The 18,431-nt window shown below is 45.1% G+C and overlaps 1 protein-coding gene across 1 annotated transcript in view; it reads left to right on the top strand.

The window, feature by feature from the left end:
• The window catches only part of Karybeta3 (karyopherin beta 3), a 74,005-nt gene that overhangs the window by 37,840 nt on the left and 17,734 nt on the right, over positions 1-18,431 (top strand). Inside the window, exons 9-15 of the mRNA XM_050187920.3 lie at positions 435-559; positions 9,068-9,550; positions 14,515-14,598; positions 14,675-14,807; positions 16,780-16,841; positions 16,911-17,240; positions 17,646-17,813. Of these exons, the coding sequence (XP_050043877.1) occupies positions 435-559; positions 9,068-9,550; positions 14,515-14,598; positions 14,675-14,807; positions 16,780-16,841; positions 16,911-17,240; positions 17,646-17,813 (1,385 nt within the window). The remainder of the gene's footprint in view (positions 1-434; positions 560-9,067; positions 9,551-14,514; positions 14,599-14,674; positions 14,808-16,779; positions 16,842-16,910; positions 17,241-17,645; positions 17,814-18,431) is intronic.

Below are 18,431 nucleotides of genomic sequence, written 5' to 3'. Positions count from 1 at the left end.
CAGTTCTCAACAGTTAAATCAGCAGCTGTACGTGGGATCGGCCTCCATATGCAGTGCAAGAAATTTCTTATGCAATGCATGAGAGATTGATGTGTGGAATCATTGGCCGATTGAATGAATCTGTATTCCCATCTCATCAATTCTGTGGAACGTCAGGAATTCCTAGTTAGATTATAGAACTCGTACCTTTTGCTGTGCTGTGTAGAGTTGATGAGAGAGTGCTGACTCAGTAGGTACTTGCACTTCAGGGAGTAGCAACATAATGGATGCAGTATTTAGTTTGTATTCATGATTTTCTCTACATAAAAAGGAGCAGTAATATCAATCATTTGGAGACTGCTCAGGCTCTTTTGTAATCAGTGATCTCATATGTTGTGAAATCTCTCTGTTGATTGTGGTTGAGCACTCAGTGTGAGTGGTTGGTTCTGATGCAGAGGACTGGCGGCAACGGCATGCAGCTTTGATGGCAGTGTCGGCAGCTGGCGAGGGCTGCCACAAACAGATGGAAGGCATGTTGCCACAGTTGGTGGATGGCATTCTCAAGTATCTTCAGGACCCTGTGAGTGGCAGGGGCTTTGACGACTGGTTGCTGGGGCATCCAAAAGCTTCGAGGGATGGGATTACATTGCCTCAGCTAGATACCGAACCTTTCCTATATTAATACAGTTAAACCTCGATATAATGAAGTTAAAATCTTAAATTTGCTTTGTTATATCAAAATTTTTTTGGATTGAAATTCGACCTTTTATGCATATAAGCACAGCTGCCAATAGATATTTCTTACAAGGAAAGGGGCCGCAGAGTTTTCCGAATTATCAGACAATCGAAACAAGAACTTGAATGAGAAAACGGTTAATTTCGATGAATTTGGGAGTCAGCGACGAATGATACGGTTTCATGCCACATAGACAATATCTTCACATAGGCAGTTTGAATTAAGCAATGCCAGCCACGCTTTTGCATGCACGCCGCCTCGGCGGTTGATAGCGTTGCGCGCACTGGGACGACGCTATCATGAAAAGCGCAGGCAGTGGGGAACGAATGCTTCGTCTGCCTGCGAGTCTCCGAAACTCAAGATTACGAAGTCACCAGTACTAAATGTGCCCACTCTTTGCGCACGCGGCAGACTGCCTCTGAAGCAGGGCACGCAGATGCAGCTGCATATATGTACTCAGCCGCACGTACAACCATGTACAACCATGTACAGCTAAGGTCGAAAGGCACGCCAGAATTAGAGACGGGCACAAATTTAGCCCCTCCCCCTTTTCACATGCGCTTAATCGTGTCACCGCGAGCTCGCTCCCCTCCACATCTTTCCCTTTGCTTGGGCGGGAAGGCTATGCTTTCTTGTCTCACCCTCGTATAATTTAACTTGCACCTAAAGCACACAGTGTGCGAGGCGCGATAGGATCTTATCACGCTTGGACTTTATACAGAACACGATGCGGCTCCACTTCGGTGGTCACTCTTGGGTGTGTTTGCAAGCAGGTGCTTGTAATTCAATCATTTGACCATCTGCGTCCGTGACATATTGCCTCAGCATTCGTTTGCGACGGAACTGAAATTTCGTTATACAGTGAAAACTCGTTAAACCGTAGTTGGTCAGAGCTCGGAAAATGTACATACTAAACAGTAGTACAGTTAAACCTCTTTAAACCGTACCCGCTTAAACAGTAGTTCCATATTAAAAGTAGTAAAGTCAAATCCCCGACTCAGCGGCCATTGAACATAATGTGTTTTGTATCCGAACAAACCATACCAGCTTATTGCGTACGCATCTGTTAAAATGTAGCGTTTCAACTTTTCGTCGTGCAAACACGGCGTTGCGTCGTCTTCAACGGGCAGCCTGGCAAAACAACAAGCCTCCAAGCGCTCTATGCGACGACAGCGGCCTCAAACTTACTGAAGCTGCGTGCCAGCTTTTCAGCCAGCCCGGGTGCCGGAGTTTGGAATACAGTAAAACCTCGTTAAACCGTACCCGCTTAAACAGTAGTTTCGGTTTAAAAGTAGTAAAGTCAATTCCCCGACTCAGCGGCCATTGAACATAATGTATTTTGTATCCGCATAAACCGTACCAGCTTATTGCGTACGCATCGGTTAAAACGTAGCGTTTCCAATTTTCGTCGCGCAAACACGGTGGTGCGTCGTCTCCACCGGGCGGTCCGGCAGAACAACAAGCCTCAGAGATCGGTACAACGGCCTCCAAGCGCCCTGTGCGTTTGCATGTGAAGCCGCATCAACATCAACATCATTTCGACGCCCGTGCCAGAGAGCGAGAAAGCGTTATGGCGTCGTGCAAGCGAGGACTCGCGTCATGCCGAAGCTCGGATAAAAAAGACGCCGGGTGCTCAGCATAGAAGAAAAATTAGACATCGTCCGTGCTATCGAACGAGACACGAAGAAGTCGGTGCTGGCCCGCGACATGGATCTGCTGTTGACTACAGTTTGTGGCATTTGGAATGCGAAGTTGCTCGGCAGCGCTGCTGCGACCGCGAAGAGATGTCGGCTACGAGGTTCGACTTTTCGCCATCGTTGCCTCTGTTGTTGCCGAAGTGTCGACTAGCGACAGTGATGAGGACGACACGGAAAGCGACAGCACGGGCGATTCAGGCCTGACAGTGGCAGAAGCTGCGCGTTACGTCAGCCTCGTGAGTGCAATCGTCCTAACGAGAACAGGGGCGCGATAACGTAACTATACCAAACGAAAAGTTTTCCGAACTCCGGCACCCGGCAATGAAAAAGGCGCCCCGGGACTTACGCAGCACTAGTGCGCGCGTGCACGGAGAATACGCAACGCCAACGAGGAATCTGCCGTGCGAGTGTTTGCCGAGAGGGGGGCTGCCTGAGAAGCTGGCACGCAGCTTGAGGCTGGCACGCAGTTTGCCTGCAGCTGGCACGCAGTTTGAGGCTGCTGTCGTCGTGCTAGGCCGCCGCGGCATCAAACGAAAATAACTTATGTCGCGCGAAGTGAATAAATACTGCATGTTTTTTCCCCTTTCATCGCACTCTCTCTGAGTTCCGTTTTCGACAGGTAAGTGGGCGATCTCATGCTATTTCGGTTAAACAGCACTACCGTTTAGTACGTACTTTTTCCGAGCTCCGGCCGACTACGGTTTAACGAGGTTTCACTGTACAGTAAAAGCTCGTTAATTCGAACCGCAAGGGGACGCCATCTCAGTTCGAATTAAACGAAGTTCGAACTAACGAAAGCAATGAAGAAAAACAGGACACCGCGACCAGGAAGCAGCAGGGCATGGCGCCAGTTCAATTTAATGTTTGAAAAAATCCGTAATTGTGGTCTGCTTTTTTTCTTTGAAGGCAACAGCAAGCACTTTCTGCTCTAAAGAGCGAATGTTGCGGAAGGCTTCCTCTTCGCTTTCTTCAAAACTGAAGAACAGGCGGGCGGCATTAAGTCCGGCCATGACTTCCGCAGCGGAGGGCCGCACCGGTGCCTCGTCGTCTTCCTCGTCGTCGTCACTGGCAGCGACAGGCTCTATGTTTTTAACTTGGGAAATGATGTCCTCGTCTGTGGTCACACCACAGACAACTGCGCTCGCATCCACGTCTACGTAGTCGGCAAAGGAAACGTCTTTCAGAACGTCCGACATGGGAGCGGTGACGCTAGTGACGCAGTCTCCATGCGCAGGTGGCTCGTCCACGTGCTCGCCTTGCGTGGTGAAGCCACAGTGGCGATAGCAATTGGCTATTGTAGCCCCTGTCACTTGTTCCCAAGCAGGCACAAGCATATGCAGTGCACTCAAGAGCGTCACTTCGTAATTCTGGCATAGAATAACTCTTTCTAGTATGTGGCGCCGATAAAATGTCTTCAAATTTTTTATAATGCCCTGGTCCATGGGCTGCAGCACTGCCGTTGTGTTGGCTGGAAGAAAGGCCAACTCAACGGCATTCGTTTGAACTTCAATCTTGTGCGCAGAGCAGTTATCGACAAGAAGAAGGATTTTGCGGCCACAGCGCTCTAACTTCTTGTCTACCTTCATGAGCCACTGCTTAAACAACTCTCCAGTCATCCAAGCCTTCCTGTTTGCCGCGTAGTCTGTTGGGAGGGACCTGATGTTCTTGAAGCAGCGAGGATTGCTCGACTTTCCTACCACGAACAGTGGTAGCTTTTCACTTCCGGTCATATTTGCCGCAACCATCACCGTTACTCGCTCTTTGCTTCGTTTACCCCCCGTACACTTGTCATCTTTGTACGTGATCGTTTTGGCGGGCAGTAACTTGAAAAATAAGCCTGTCTCATCAGCATTAAAAATGTCCTGCGGAGAGTACTTCCGTAGGTAGCCTTGTAGGACCTCGGAGCGCCAACTTTCACATGTTTCCAAGTTAACAGCCTTCATCTCCCCTGACACCGCACGAAACACAAGGTCGTACCTTTCACGGAAGGGGTGCAGCCACCCATCTGAAGCTGCGAAGTCGTCGTAGCCCAGCCGCAGGGCGAAGTCCGCTGCCTTCGCCAATATGACGGGGCCACTCAGCGGTATGTCCTGAGCACGCATCTCCTTAATCTAGAGGAGAAGCGCTTTTTCGAGGTCGGGGTACTTTGCCAGCCGCATCCTCTTCCTTTCCCTGGCAACTTCTGCCTCTAAGGCGTCTTCAATCGCCCTCTTATTTTTTATATAAGTGGACAGCGTGCTCTTCGGTATCCCATGCTTCTTGGCGATTTCTTGTTTCGACAAGACTCCGGCGTCCACTTCCCGTAAGATGTCGCATTTATCCTTCAGTGTTTTGGCACAGTAGTATTTACCGCGGGCGCACGCCATTCTGAAACCGCACGTCAGCACGGCGAAGCACACCACCGAGACCTAACTTTTCAAGCGATCCGCACAACAAAGGTCGTAAGCGCGCCGAAAACCAGAAAACTCGAGGCTGCCGAAAGCGGCCGAGACCACCGCGAGTTCAGGACAAAGACGTTGACGAAGGCTCCTCCTATTCGTTCAATTCTCGAGCGCTAGCGGCGCTGCGATGTACTGGATTCGCTGTATTTTTTGTGCTGGTTGCGCCATCCATCGGTTAACAACTGCAGCTATACGACAAGATTCTTAGGCCTCTGAGATCGGCAGCTCAAAACCGGAAACCGCAGTTCTCGGAGGTAGAGAGAGGGCGTAGCTGTTGCCACAGCTGTCACCCCTTGCCCTCCAGCCTCTGCGCCGGGTGCTGGCACCGGTTTTACCCGCTTTTTCCTTCTCTCCCCATTTTGGAGGCAACTCGGCCGCTGCAGCCTCGCGACAAGGCCTGCTCTGGCCATGTGCCAGGCGGCACGCTGCCCAGGCGCGGCGGCGCGTAGTTCGAATTAACCGTGGCAGAACCAACTCACGTTCGAATTAACGGGCTTTTTTATACATGGACTTCTATGGAGCTAGGCCGGACCAAGTAGTGCGGTTCGAATTATCCCGAAATTCGAATTACTGAAGTTCGAATTAACGAGCTTTTACTGTACTTTTCCTTTGGAATAGAGTTACATTATCGCGCCCCTGTTCCCATCTCGATGATTGCATTCATGAGGCTGACATAACGCGCAGCTTGTGTCACTGTCGGGCCTGAATCGCCCGTGCTGTCGATTTCCGTGTTGTCCTCATTACTGTCACTAGTCGACACTTCGGCAACAGCAGAGGCAACGATGGTGAAAAGTCGAACCTCATAGCCGACATCTTTTAGCGGTCGCAGCAGCACTTCCAAGCAACTTCACATTCCAAATGCCACACATTGTAGTCAACAGTAGATTCCTGTACCGTGCCAGTGCCAACTTGTTCATGTCATGTTCGATAGCATAAACGATGTGTAATTTTTCTTCTATGCTGAGCACCCAGCGTCTTTTTTATCCGAGCGTTGGCAATGGCGCAAGTCCTTGCTTGCATGACGCCATAGCGCTCTCTGGCACGGCACCAAAATTATGACGATGTGACTTCATGCACAAATGCACTGGGCACTTGGAGGCTGTTGTTTTGATCTCTGAGGCTTATTGTTCTGCAGGGCCACCCGAAGGAGACTACGCACTGCTGTGTTTGCGTGACGAGAAGAGGAAACACTATGTGTTAGCCGATACGCACACAATAAGCTGGTACGGTTTGTGTGGATACAAAACACATTATGTTCTATGGCCACTGAGTCGAGGATTTTACTTTTCTACTTTTAAAACGCAAGTACCGTTTAAGCGGGTACGGTTTAACGAGGTTTTACTTTGTTGAAATTGCATACAAACACACTTCGTTATATTGAGATTCTAAATACACGGTGTTCTATGTGCAGGAGGTCATAAAAAGTAAAATACTTCGTTATATTGAGAATTTCGTTATATTGAAATTTGTTATATCGAGGTTTAACTGTAATAGCTTATTAATAAAAAAACGCCATATATCGATTTGAACATCGAACGCTTTAACACAAACACTGTTTACAAATCTAGTGCAAGAAAACCAGCTGCTGCACGTGCACAGGAGCCTACTGTATTTGTGTAATAAGAACGTTACCAACATTCTATTAACTTTTGTGTCCAGAAATGAACGTGAAGTATTACATCTTTGTCCCCTCAGATATACGTGTAACATAGTACTATGCGGATGCATACCTGCCAACTTTTACGATTTTTTCGTAAAGTGTTCAATTTTTAGTGCTGTTTTACAACTGTCATATTGACAAATATTTTATGATTTTCCATTTGTGTTGTTTAAGGCGAAAACAACTTTAAGAGAAAAATACAGCTGCTGAATTATTTAGGGCCCAACCCAACTTTAACGCAGTAGCATTAACGGCCCCGTGTCGCAGAAAATCCAGCGTCCAGACGTTGTTTCGGCAAAAAGATTTTCGAACCACCCATACCTAGGCCCTCCATGTGGCACAAGAAGTTACTGAACTAATTAAATTTCTTAACCTAAAACACCTTGAAAAACCGTAAAGTACGACTTACAACCTACAGACATGATAGCATCGGATTGTAATTTGACTGTATGAGAAAACATAATTCTGTAACACAGAAACTCAAAGAAACGCCTTTTCCAGGGCTTCTACCATTCATAGACCGGCCACGGCTTCCGCCATTTGCGCGCGCCGGTGCATGAGTATCTTGGAGGCCATGAAGCGGGGTGCCCAATTCCTTGCGATACCTCCAGATGGCACTTGTCTCTGCCGTGTCCTCCTGTCTGTGCGGCCTCCTGCGTAGGCCGCGTTTCTACCAGAAAGCCCGCCTCCGTGCATAGCGTTCGCGGCCAGCATTTCTCGGTAAACATTGCGGTTGCATATGCTCCAGTTGAGAAGCAGTCAGGAATCTTTGAATGCTATCGCGTTCCACTCTTAAAGGCGAAGCTTAAGCGTCATCCAAATTTTTTCGGGCGCATTTATTGTACGGGTGCAGCTGTGTGGCAACGAGGTCCACTTATAGAACGAATGTATAACAGCAACCAAATCTTCAACACTCGTTCCGGGAAAGTTTCATTAATAAACTTCATAAACATTTCCGCTTGTCTGCGGCACAGATCATTGTTGCTGCGACCATATGAAGCAGAGTGCCTGTTCCAGCCCCCCCTGCAGAACAAAATCTGCATATGTTTAATACATAGGGACCATAAGACTAATCAAATGATCTTCTAATATCTTTAATATTTAAATGAATTTTAGTACTGTATTTTGCATGTATAATCCACAACAAAATTTTTTTAGTTCAACAGTAAATTCAGGTTGCGGGTTATATGTGCATTTTGCCTTATGGTGTGGCTTCACAACAGCCCAGCACACGCTGCTTTTAAGCCACACCTTAAGGCAAGGTTCTCCACCATTCGATTTCGTTATCTCCTAGGGAACCCCAACTTGCTGCCACCTTTCGCGTCGAAACTTCCTTCTCCCCTTCTTCATAGTCGCCCATTTACCTCCTCTTTATGGGTCACCATTTTTTGTTTAGTAGTTAGTGAACACTGCACGTGGTGCCTGGAAACTAGAACTTGTGTTACGATGAGCTGCTCTCAACAGCTGTCCTTCGTAGCAAAAGCTGAAGGTAACGCCGTATTCACGTAACAGAGCGATTCGTGATTTGAGATTGCGGATTGCGTATGACGTGATAACATGTCACCTGTTTCCGCGGCGCTCCCTCAGTCCGCACAAAAAGCGCTTTACAATACAGCGGAGAGCCAAATAGCTGTTGGGATTTTTTACTTAGTTGCATTTGCTATGTTGCCATTGCTCATTCAAGGGCTGTTCTGTCGGTGCTGTAATCCTCTGTCGTGTGAATGCTACCTATGAAATGGTCTGATTCAAGTCACATGATATACGACTGATTCATCCGTGATCATGTTTGTCATCTGAATCCAGCTATCAGCATCACCGAAGAGGGGGGGAACGGAGCCACTGCCTGAAGATACGATGTGAACGAGTCATGCATCTGTGAATGGAGTGCTTTTGCAAAGATTTGAGCATTGTTGTACGCAGTTCTTTATTCAACCTTTATACATGTACTTTTTTTTTTCAATACTTCTTCCAGGCTATGGTAATTTTCGGTGCAAGTTATACGCAATCGTGGGTTACGCATGGAAAAATATCGTATTTTTTTGTCTTCCACTGTAGTGTTCTTCAACTTGTATGGTTGGCAGGTCTGCAGATGCAAAGCCCATATGTATTCTGTCAGAGTAGTACAGAAAGCTTAATTGTACAGAGGTAGGAGTAATAACTACACTTTGTTCGTGTGAACTGCAGTAGGGGCAGGTGCTTTGTAATATTACAGCTATGAAGGAAAAGATGGTATGGCAGAAGGGCTGTACATATGTCTGGAAGCTCACAGAACACGTTAAAAAAAGTTCTGCATAAGGATTGTGTTTTACAGAACTAAACTTGTGACCCTCGACCACACTTACACCTAGTTATCAACACTGGCCAAACAAGGAACATTTTAGACCAGCACCAATGCTTGGTCAAAAGTTCTTGTCTCAGTCTGCTGATGAAGACAGGTCCCTTTGTTGAAACATTGGTTCAAGCCTGAGCTGTCCCTTGTTCGATCACTGTATCAATTCAAGTCTGCCTCCTCCTCTTGAACTTCTGACTTACACCTAGTGGTGCTTACACGCAGCATCCTCGTGTGCGGTATGCTGCCTGCAATGCACTGGGCCAGATGGCAACAGACTTCTCACCAGGCTTCGAGAAGCGCTTCCACGACCGTGTGATCCCAGGCCTCGCCCTGCTGCTCGAAGACCACAGTAATCCGCGGGTGCAAGCACATGCGGGTGCCGCACTCGTTAACTTCTTCGAGGACTGCCCCAAGCTGGTGCTGCTGCCCTACTTGGACGCAGTGGTGCAAAAGATTGAGGCAGTGCTCAACAGCAAGATGCGTGAGCTGGTCGAAAAAGGCACCAAGCTCATGCTGGAGCAGATTGTGGTCACTCTGGCTGCACTAGCTGACCGTGCTGAGGAGAAGTTTGTGGACTACTATGACCGTTTCATGCCCTGCCTGAAGTACATCATCCAGAATGCCTCAACCCCTGAACTGCAGCTGCTGCGAGGAAAGGCCATCGAGTGTGTCAGCCTTATTGGACTTGCCGTGGGCCGAGAAAAGGTGGGTGTAGGGTCAAGTGCTCTTATTTCTAGTGAATATTGTGGTTCATTCAAGGTTCTGCCCAGAAATTTTTAGGAGTGGGCATTTCGCGACCAGGGGTGAAAGCACACTAGAAAAGTGTAATTTTCTCAACTTCTAATGCAGATTTCTTTCAAATATTGTCTCACTTGATGAAAGGAACATCTGGGAATCTCAGGGGAAAAAAAAAAGAAAGAGAATCAGTAACATTAAACTGTGGCATCTCAAACATGCTCTTGAAACAAAGGAACGACAACAGTAGTGCAAACAATCACAAGGGCATTTATTGCACCTTTCATACACTAGGGCTGCTAGCCGAATTGCTATCCACAAAGCATGCTGATGAGCGTGCAACAAATCGAGGAAGTCTGACTCACGGCGACCAGACAGTGAGCAAATACGTTTGCCCCGTGCTGGTTCACCAACGCCTGGTCATTCGCCATGTGAACAGCGGCATATTCTCATCATCACGTTCGTCCATTCCGGTGTCCTACTCCTAGGCTCGCAAGGCGGTCTTGCAGAACGCGGAACGTCAGCACCGCTAGCCGATCCCGAGCCAAAGAGGAAGAGCCTACTCCCTGTCGCACCCGTCTAAGGCCACCGTTAGGTGGCATTAGCAGCACAGTACTCGTGCCATCTCTCGTAATACAGTAATATTTTGAAAAATCGGCGAAGTTGAAATTTTCCACAGCACCGAACCATTTCCCATACGTGCCATGTATTTATTGCCCTTTATCTCAAAGTATCATTATGGGCCAAATTGCGGATATCTCGAAATTTTGACTGAGAGTAGAACATTAACTCCGCCGCCAGACAGTTAAACAAGCTTTGTGCGAGGCTGCTGCACCTTGGCCGCACCTACCACAAAGCGGACACTTTCCCTGAATGTGAATTCGGAACCAAGCGGCAAAACAACTTCGTAAAGCAACCATGTGGCACGTCATGTGACGGGAGAGATGCGCGCGGTGGCAGGCCCTGCAAAATAGCACACTTGACGCAGTTTGTTTCGTTCGCTTTATGCAACGCACATGATTTACCACGCGTGGTGCGATTTCCGTTCTATTCTACACAATGTATGCGGCACTAAACTTTTATTCTACACAATGCAGAATAAAAACGCATGTGCCATGTGTGTTCCGGTGCACTCTGCTAGCATAGCTCGTACTTGTGAATGCTCACATTGCTTTCTGTGGGACCGTTCTCCTTAAGACCAGACTGCGTGCATTCTGTAGAATACTAAGCAAAACACGCGGCACAGACTTGCCACGAACGGTACCACGGAAAGCGACGTGAGCATTCACGAGTATACACTATGCAGGCAGTTTGTTCCAGGTGAATTTACTGTTGCCGAAATCGTTATTGATGAATCGTGAATGGTGAAGGCGATGATGACGACGAGAGACCTCGAATAGGTGCCTGCATCAGCCGAAACAAGAAACATGCTTCACTTGCTGCGAAATAAAGTTAATTGCAATGGCAGGAATGATCTGCTCGTGCGATGTGTGAAGCAGCTTGAGGACGTCTTTCTAAGCCCAAGTGCTACCACGAAGCAGTCCAGCCTTACAAACTTTTTATGCACTGAGTACAATGGCAGTGCCACAAAATGGAGCTGGTTGAGATCTCTGGAATGTTATTATTTTTACATTGAAATCTTTACGATGAGCGAGTCGGAAGCTCTTGTTAAAAAGCTTGTCAGTAGTGGTGAATTTTTTAATGAAGAATTCGATTTTTCACTGCAATTTCCGCAACATTGCTTATCTCGAAAACCTGCTTATCTCGAAATTTTTTCCAGTTTTTGCTGCTTTGAGATAATGAGGTATTACTGTACGCTGCAACCACACTGACCGCTTCTCTCTGGCACTTAGCTGCGGGGAGAAGCCAGATTCCAGGAGATGTGAGAGCCATGAGGTGAAAACAACATCACGGGACACATCAGAGTCGAGCATCCCCACAGAACTAATCGACCATTCTAAATGCTTATAGTGGGTGCTAAATCGGAGCAGTGGGCGGCATTTCCCCTGCTGCCCACCATGGGACAAGCCCTGGATTCCTTAATGGCAGACATCATATCAAAGATGGTCAATTTGGTCAAAATTTCGTGTTTCTTTTTATTCCTCATTCCTTAGACATTTCTTTATCACGTGGTGGAATGTTAGAAAGAAATACACAGCAGAAGCTTAAGAAATAATACTTTTATGGTGTGCCATTGTTAAAACTCCCTGAAAATTGGCCTTTGCGAGCTGCTGCACCACAAATAACCGCATGGCTTTCCATTTATGCCACACCGCCATCTTACTGACATCAAGTGGTGCAGAGAGAGCACACCTTTTGGCTGAGAGGTTTTAATAGCTGGCACAACTGTCACTCGCACTTTGACATTGGTGTGCTGCACATTTCTTTGTCTGTGCTGGTGACTTTTCGCTATCGCAGCACAAGATCTGCCAGACTGGCTCACGTTTGCTTTATTGACGCATCCTAGCTTTTGTGTAACAGTTTAGATGTAATACAACGGAAGGTGAGGAAATATATTTTGTTTGCAGCCTTGAATTTATGTTTGCATCCTGCATTGATTTGTGCGAGTAACACAGATCTTTGCAGTATTAAGTATTAATAGGCAACTTACTTGGAAGTTCATAATTTTTACTTATATTTTCAGCCATGTCCTGTTAGCCTTTACAGCAGAGTTTAATCATGGGATCTTCCTGCCCATTTGCTTTTTTTTTTTGTCAGCAAAAGTATTTAGTGTACATTGTTTATGAAAATGCCCACAAGATGTTCTGCAAGGTTTTGGCGATTTGTTAAAAATCTATTTTGTCACTGTTTTTATTATACGTATTTCATTTACATAATCAAGTAGTGTGGCTGCAGTAGTTGTTCACCGTAACAAATGTGATCGCTGATAGTTTATCATGGTCATCTATTGACTCAGAATAGTTGGGAAAAAGCACGTGTGAAACCAATTAAAACTAGCAATAAAAATCTTGTTTCGTTGAAGCCACTAGCTTAGTGTACCTATACATACATACATAATGGACTCCTTTTGTATTAATTTCATCAACTTGTCACATCACTTATGCTTGTATTGTTAGATAACAGTGACCATTCGATATTATGCCATATTACATGCTTATGTCGGTCCATACTTGTGATTTTATTAATAATCTTGAATATCCTTGTCACACATTGTTGCTGTTTAAAGTGTTCCATGTATTAGTATCGTTCAGGACCCTTTAACAAATTTGTTTGGTCCCAAAAAGTGTAAAAATGCAATGTACTCTGTAAAGGCTACAATAAACATCAACCTAAATTAATTTAACTAAACTAATTAAGTGTCTGTTGTGTATTGCGTGTATTTCTGTTGTGTGGGATTTGGCACTGAGCAGTTATCTTAAGGCCTCTCCCTATCTACCTAAACATTTGGCTATTGCTTAGCACATAATTTGTAACCATAGACAAATAATCTTAAGAGTATAAACTTATATATGCTGCATAGCACTGCTTACCTGTTTATTTCAAGTACCTTATAAAAACGCAGCATGAGTCGTGGGGTAAACAGCATTGTTGCAGAAAAGCTACAGATCATTCTTTGCTGACCAGTAGTGTGCAGGGGCACCAAATAATGCGCAGGGTAGGCCTGTGCCTGACACCGGTTTAAACAGTCCCTGCATAAACAGGTGGGGGCTAGAGTGGCGTACGTCCCTCTTGCGTGGACTGTTGCGTCTCATAATCCCCCAACATGGGCTCTTTTGATCATGTGGAGGCATTCACTATTACCGCGGTCCTGGTAGAAAGCATCATGGGATTTGTGGCTTAGAGGAGGTGTTTTGTCAAGTGGAGAAGTCTGTGTGCATTCCCTTGCTGTTAACAGATATCCATATGATATGTACTCTTAGTTGTAACAATCTTGCAATGTTGATGTGTCTCTGCAGAACATTGCAACTATATTTGGTGACTTTGGCATCTTAACTACCTGTATCCACCAGAGCTCTTCAGTCATAAAGTTTATGAGACTCACCTTGTGCCTCACGTTTCAGGATTCAGGCGTGCTGATAGGCTAAATGTGTGAGACTCTGCCAGTTGTCAGGCCACATATGGGCAAGAAAAAAAAGCAGAAGTGCGATTTCCACGGAATTCAGCTTACTTCATCAACCAGCTCAACAAAGAGTAATAAGAGTTCTAGCAATGCATTATGTAATATAAAACTGTCTAAGCAGCATTCTTTTTATTTATTTTTAAAAACAGAGCTGCCATTTTGACCATTAAAAAAAAAATAGACAGAGGAGACCAAGGTGAAAATACATCAAAGCAGTTTTTTTTCTTACTGGTTGTGCTTGACTAGAACCAATCACTGAAGATGCACAGTACTGCACAGTGAAACCTCATCAGCTTGTATCTGGCAGCGACAGGGTAATTATGCAATAAACACCAGTAAAAAGTAACTGGAAACTGCGAATTTGCATTTGTTAGTGCCACCGTCATAAGGAATAGAAACGAAAATTGATGCCACACTGAATGTTACCTGAACTATACACATGGAGGTTACTTATCTCTTTTTCCCTCCTCTCTAAAAGTTGTTTGAACAGCCCCTCTTTGAGCGGTTTTGCACAACCTGGCTGCTTTGCACTTCAAAGAGGACCACTGTAACAGAGTGCAATATGTGTTGACCTGCCGAACTGTTTCTTTTGGTGGGGGCATATGTGCAGAAATGTGCCGAGTGAGGACCGGCACGGCTTCTTTTAAAGAAACATAGTGCTAGCTGTAACTAATGTGCCGTCAACCAGCCAAATCTGCAAAATATTGTTCTGAATTTTTTCATGAAACAGTATGCCACTTTCTCTACAGCATCATGGACTGCAGAAAGCGAGAAAAGATCTGTGTGTGCCACTTTATGCTAGTCCAGCGCAGACTTCTTATGTTGATGAAAGGGTCATTTTTGTTCTTTGCAGTTCATCGCAGATGCGAGTGACGTGATGGACATGCTGTTAAAGACACAAACAGGAGACACAGAAATCGCAGAGGACAATCCACAGGTGTGTGTCTTTCTTTGGAAGGACACCAGTTTCTTGCATTAAGAACAAGAGCTTAAGATACTGTCTGCTTTTGCAGCTCTCGTACATGATATCTGCATGGGCCCGGATCTGCAAAATATTGGGCAAGCAGTTTGAACCTTACCTCCCATATGTGATGGGACCAGTGCTCAAAGCAGCTGCTCTCAAGCCGGAGATTGCCCTCATGGACAGTAAGTAGTTAAGCCATAGTGTTAGTTCTCAATCATGCTCTAGTTTGCTTGCTTAGATGGCCAATTATTATTTTATTTACTTAAACTGCAGGGAAGGCTGGAAAGATGCTAACCTTTGATTTTGTTTTGAAAAACCCACACCAAGAAACAAAGTTCCAGAACATGCACATAAGCACAAAATAGCAAAAAATAGGCAGCAACCACTACCATATATGATTTCGTATCATCTCTCTTGATAGCGATGTCATAAGAGGAAGCTCTAGCTCGCGCCCAAGTCCGACGCAGCCTATTCAAATACTGTACATGTAAAACGCAAACACGTTTTTCTGAGATAACCCCTCGACCGATTTCAATGAAATTTGTTGTATTTGAGAGAGAAAGTTAAATTCTATTGAGTGTTGGAAGCGGAATTTCGATTTAGAGCTTGAATTTTGTTAAAAAGATTTTCAAATACTCGACCGTTTGAAAAATATAGAAGCACGAAGTTTACAAATTCATAGCTCTGCATCAAGAACGGATATCGCGGTTCTGTAAACGGCATGCATTAGATCATTCAAAGTGGACAAATTTGATATGTCATTTTGCATCTTACTTGAATTTGTTACGTTGGTTACAAGGGTTCTGCAAAAGCTGTATTTCCATATTACTAAATTTTTTTATATTCATGTGTAACATATGGATTTTGTCCGCTTTAGATGTGTTATTATATGCAATTCACAGAATTGTATTATCATATTTCATTGTTGAGTTACAGAGTTGTAAACTTGACAGTTTCATTTTTTGAAAGTTTTCGATTCTTGTCAATTTTTAATAAAAAATTGACGACTTTACTAAAAAATTCGAAACCAACAGTCACTAAATTTTAAGTTTTTCTTTTAAATGCAACAAACCTCGTCAAATTTGGTGCAGTGGTTGCCGAGAAAAACGAATTCTCCTTGTACATGTAGTTAGACAGGAGCACCCTAGCTAAATCTTCCTCTTAAGTCTTGTGTTCATCGCACTAATAAAGAAATCAAGGGCTTGAAGGCACATTTTTTACATCATATAATTCTGTCAGTTTGTCTGATTTTGAATTCTTTAATGTTATAAAGAGGAATAATATCCACTCCCAAAACACTATAAAATACCAGAAGTGTATGCTACAGTAAGCGTTGCTCCCTGTAATAAATGTAACCATGCTGGCATGTTCATGTAGTTGGTTGCAGCTCACTCGCATTTTGATAAAATTTTGCAAAAAGGCTTGAATTCGATGGGACTTCAATTGGGAAATTACCAGTCAGTCTAACAGCCAGCCACAACCTGAATTTGTCTATGAGAGAGCTGAATTTTGGCAAGTTGCAGTTTGATCAACAGCCATGTCAGTGACATTAGTTGTGTTGTCTACGTCTTTCAGCCATGCTACGAAAACTCGTGCTTAACATTGTGCTGGCTTGTAGTGAGTACGTGAAAACCCTTGATATTGTGGCCCTGCAGAGTTTCAATAACCAGGGAAAACCTGGAATTTTCAGGGAATATGGTGGTTCTGGAAAAAATGGGAAATTTTCACCCCAGTTGCTTGAATAAGGGTCCTTGGTACCTGCTATGGTTACTGCAAAGCTAAGTGGTATGCCAGAATGAAGCAAAGTTTTGCAATCCACAAGTAATTGGTACCTTTTGCTTGTTTTGCAACTGTGAGCCTGGCAGGGTGTTTGTAATATCATGAAACACATGATTCACTCAAATCCGATAATGCATCCCACCTGATTTACAGCTTGCTGGCAGTAGTTTTAGAAAATTGTGAGCTAGTATAGCAACTTGGCAAGATATAAACCATCTTTCGTGCATCTGAACCTCAAGGGTCGTAGTCTGCCAGGTAATCCTAATAAAATAAGTCTGGGAGAACCTGGAAAAATTATGGGATTTGAAAGTGCCAATGTAGTAGACACCCTGCCGTGAAGGGAGCTATTTTCTCTTTTTTGTTTTAATTGCACAGGTGATGACATGAAGGTTGTTGAAGGGGACGAGGACTGGCAGTTTGTCAGCTTTGGAGACCAGGTGAGGAGTGAACTGCAGCGACTGAAGAGGGGAGACGGGCTGTGAACACCTGTTGTATGTGCATTGCAGCAAAACTTTGGCATCCGCACGGTGGGCCTGGAGGAGAAGGCAACAGCCTGCCAGATGCTGGTGTGCTATGCACGGGAGCTGAAGGAGGGCTTCGCCTCGTATGCTGAGGAAGTGGTCAAGCTGATGGTGCCCATGCTCAAGTTTTACTTTCACGACGCCGTGCGGTCGGCAGCGGCCGAGTCCCTGCCCTGCCTGCTAGAGTGCGCACGCATCCGGGGCGACGCCTATGTGGCTGAGATGTGGCAATACATCTGCCCTGAGCTCCTCAGTGCCATTGATGGAGAGCCAGAGAAGGAAGTCCTGTCTGACCACATGTCCAGTTTCTCGCAGGTGTGGAGATTGGGTGTTTTGTTTTGGGGTGCCGCCTTGTTTTTAATGCACACCAGGGAAAACGCATCGAAATGTGTGCAGCAAAAGCTGTTTGATTTCAGTTTTCCTAAGTGCTCAAAAAGCTCAGGCTAAGGAGAACTTTGACTGCTTAACGTTGATGGGACCATAGTGCCACAGGCCTCTTTTGAGGCAAGTATTGTTTGTTCAGCTTAGTGACACTAATATTTTTTTTCATAATTGTGTTTTCACATTTGTGTGAAATTTGTACGCCTGTGTACCCACTCTTCAACTTTTTTGCAGAGAGCTAATCTTTGGTGAGTCGTTGCTGCTGTTTACTGTCACTGTTGCTCTGCTGTTCATTTTGCTCGTTCTTTATCTGTCTGCTTTTTATGTGTGTTGTTACAGTGCCTGACAGTGCTGGGCACAAAGTGCCTGTCAGAGGAACAGATCAACAGCTTGATTGGGATATTGGACAAGTACCTGCGGGAGCACTTTGAAAGGGCCGATGAGCGCCAGCTGAAGCGTAGGGACGAAGACTATGACGAGCTTGTTGAGGAGGAGCTGCTCGATGAGGTATGTTAGAGTCCCGCGTATCACTTAGTCAGCCTTGGGATATTGAAGCATGGTGAATAAAGTTGCCCCCTCGCTAGACAATGCTGTCTTGAATGCCCAAGCCAAATGTCACTCCTGTACGTAGAGCATGAAGCCTACAATTTCATTTGTAAGACAACCCACCCTTTTCTCATACTGAAATTTCACTCCTTTTCAAGTTTACAGTGATGGTCAGATAAATACACCTTCAGCACTCTTGTTCAGTGCTACTATGGCAAATAAAAGTTTTAGACAATTGTCTTAAAGCATCTTTCGTTTCGCTGCTCATTAAATGAAGATCAGAAGCTTGCCCTTCAAAATGCTTTATTTATTTATTTTGAAATACCTCACAGTTCTCCAGAGAGGCATTGAGTGAGGGAAGCACATGGTACAGTTAAAGTGCATGACAATTGTGCTACGAAACACCAGCAAGGAAACAAGCAATCGTGCAATCTACAAAAATGGCACGATATACTGTGGAAAAAGAAAGTGTAATTGCAAAGCAAAAACAAAGAGCACTGATGAGGTGAAGGTTATTGCTACCGGTATTACTAACGGGTATTCATGTACACTGTTTGTGCTTTCGTAAAATAAAGTAAT

Source organism: Dermacentor andersoni, chromosome 2 (genome assembly GCF_023375885.2).
Source record: "Dermacentor andersoni chromosome 2, qqDerAnde1_hic_scaffold, whole genome shotgun sequence".
In the NCBI taxonomy this organism is placed as follows: Eukaryota; Metazoa; Arthropoda; class Arachnida; order Ixodida; family Ixodidae; genus Dermacentor; species Dermacentor andersoni.
Note: the sequence above shows the minus strand (reverse complement) of the source record. Positions and strands in the feature narration are given on the sequence as shown.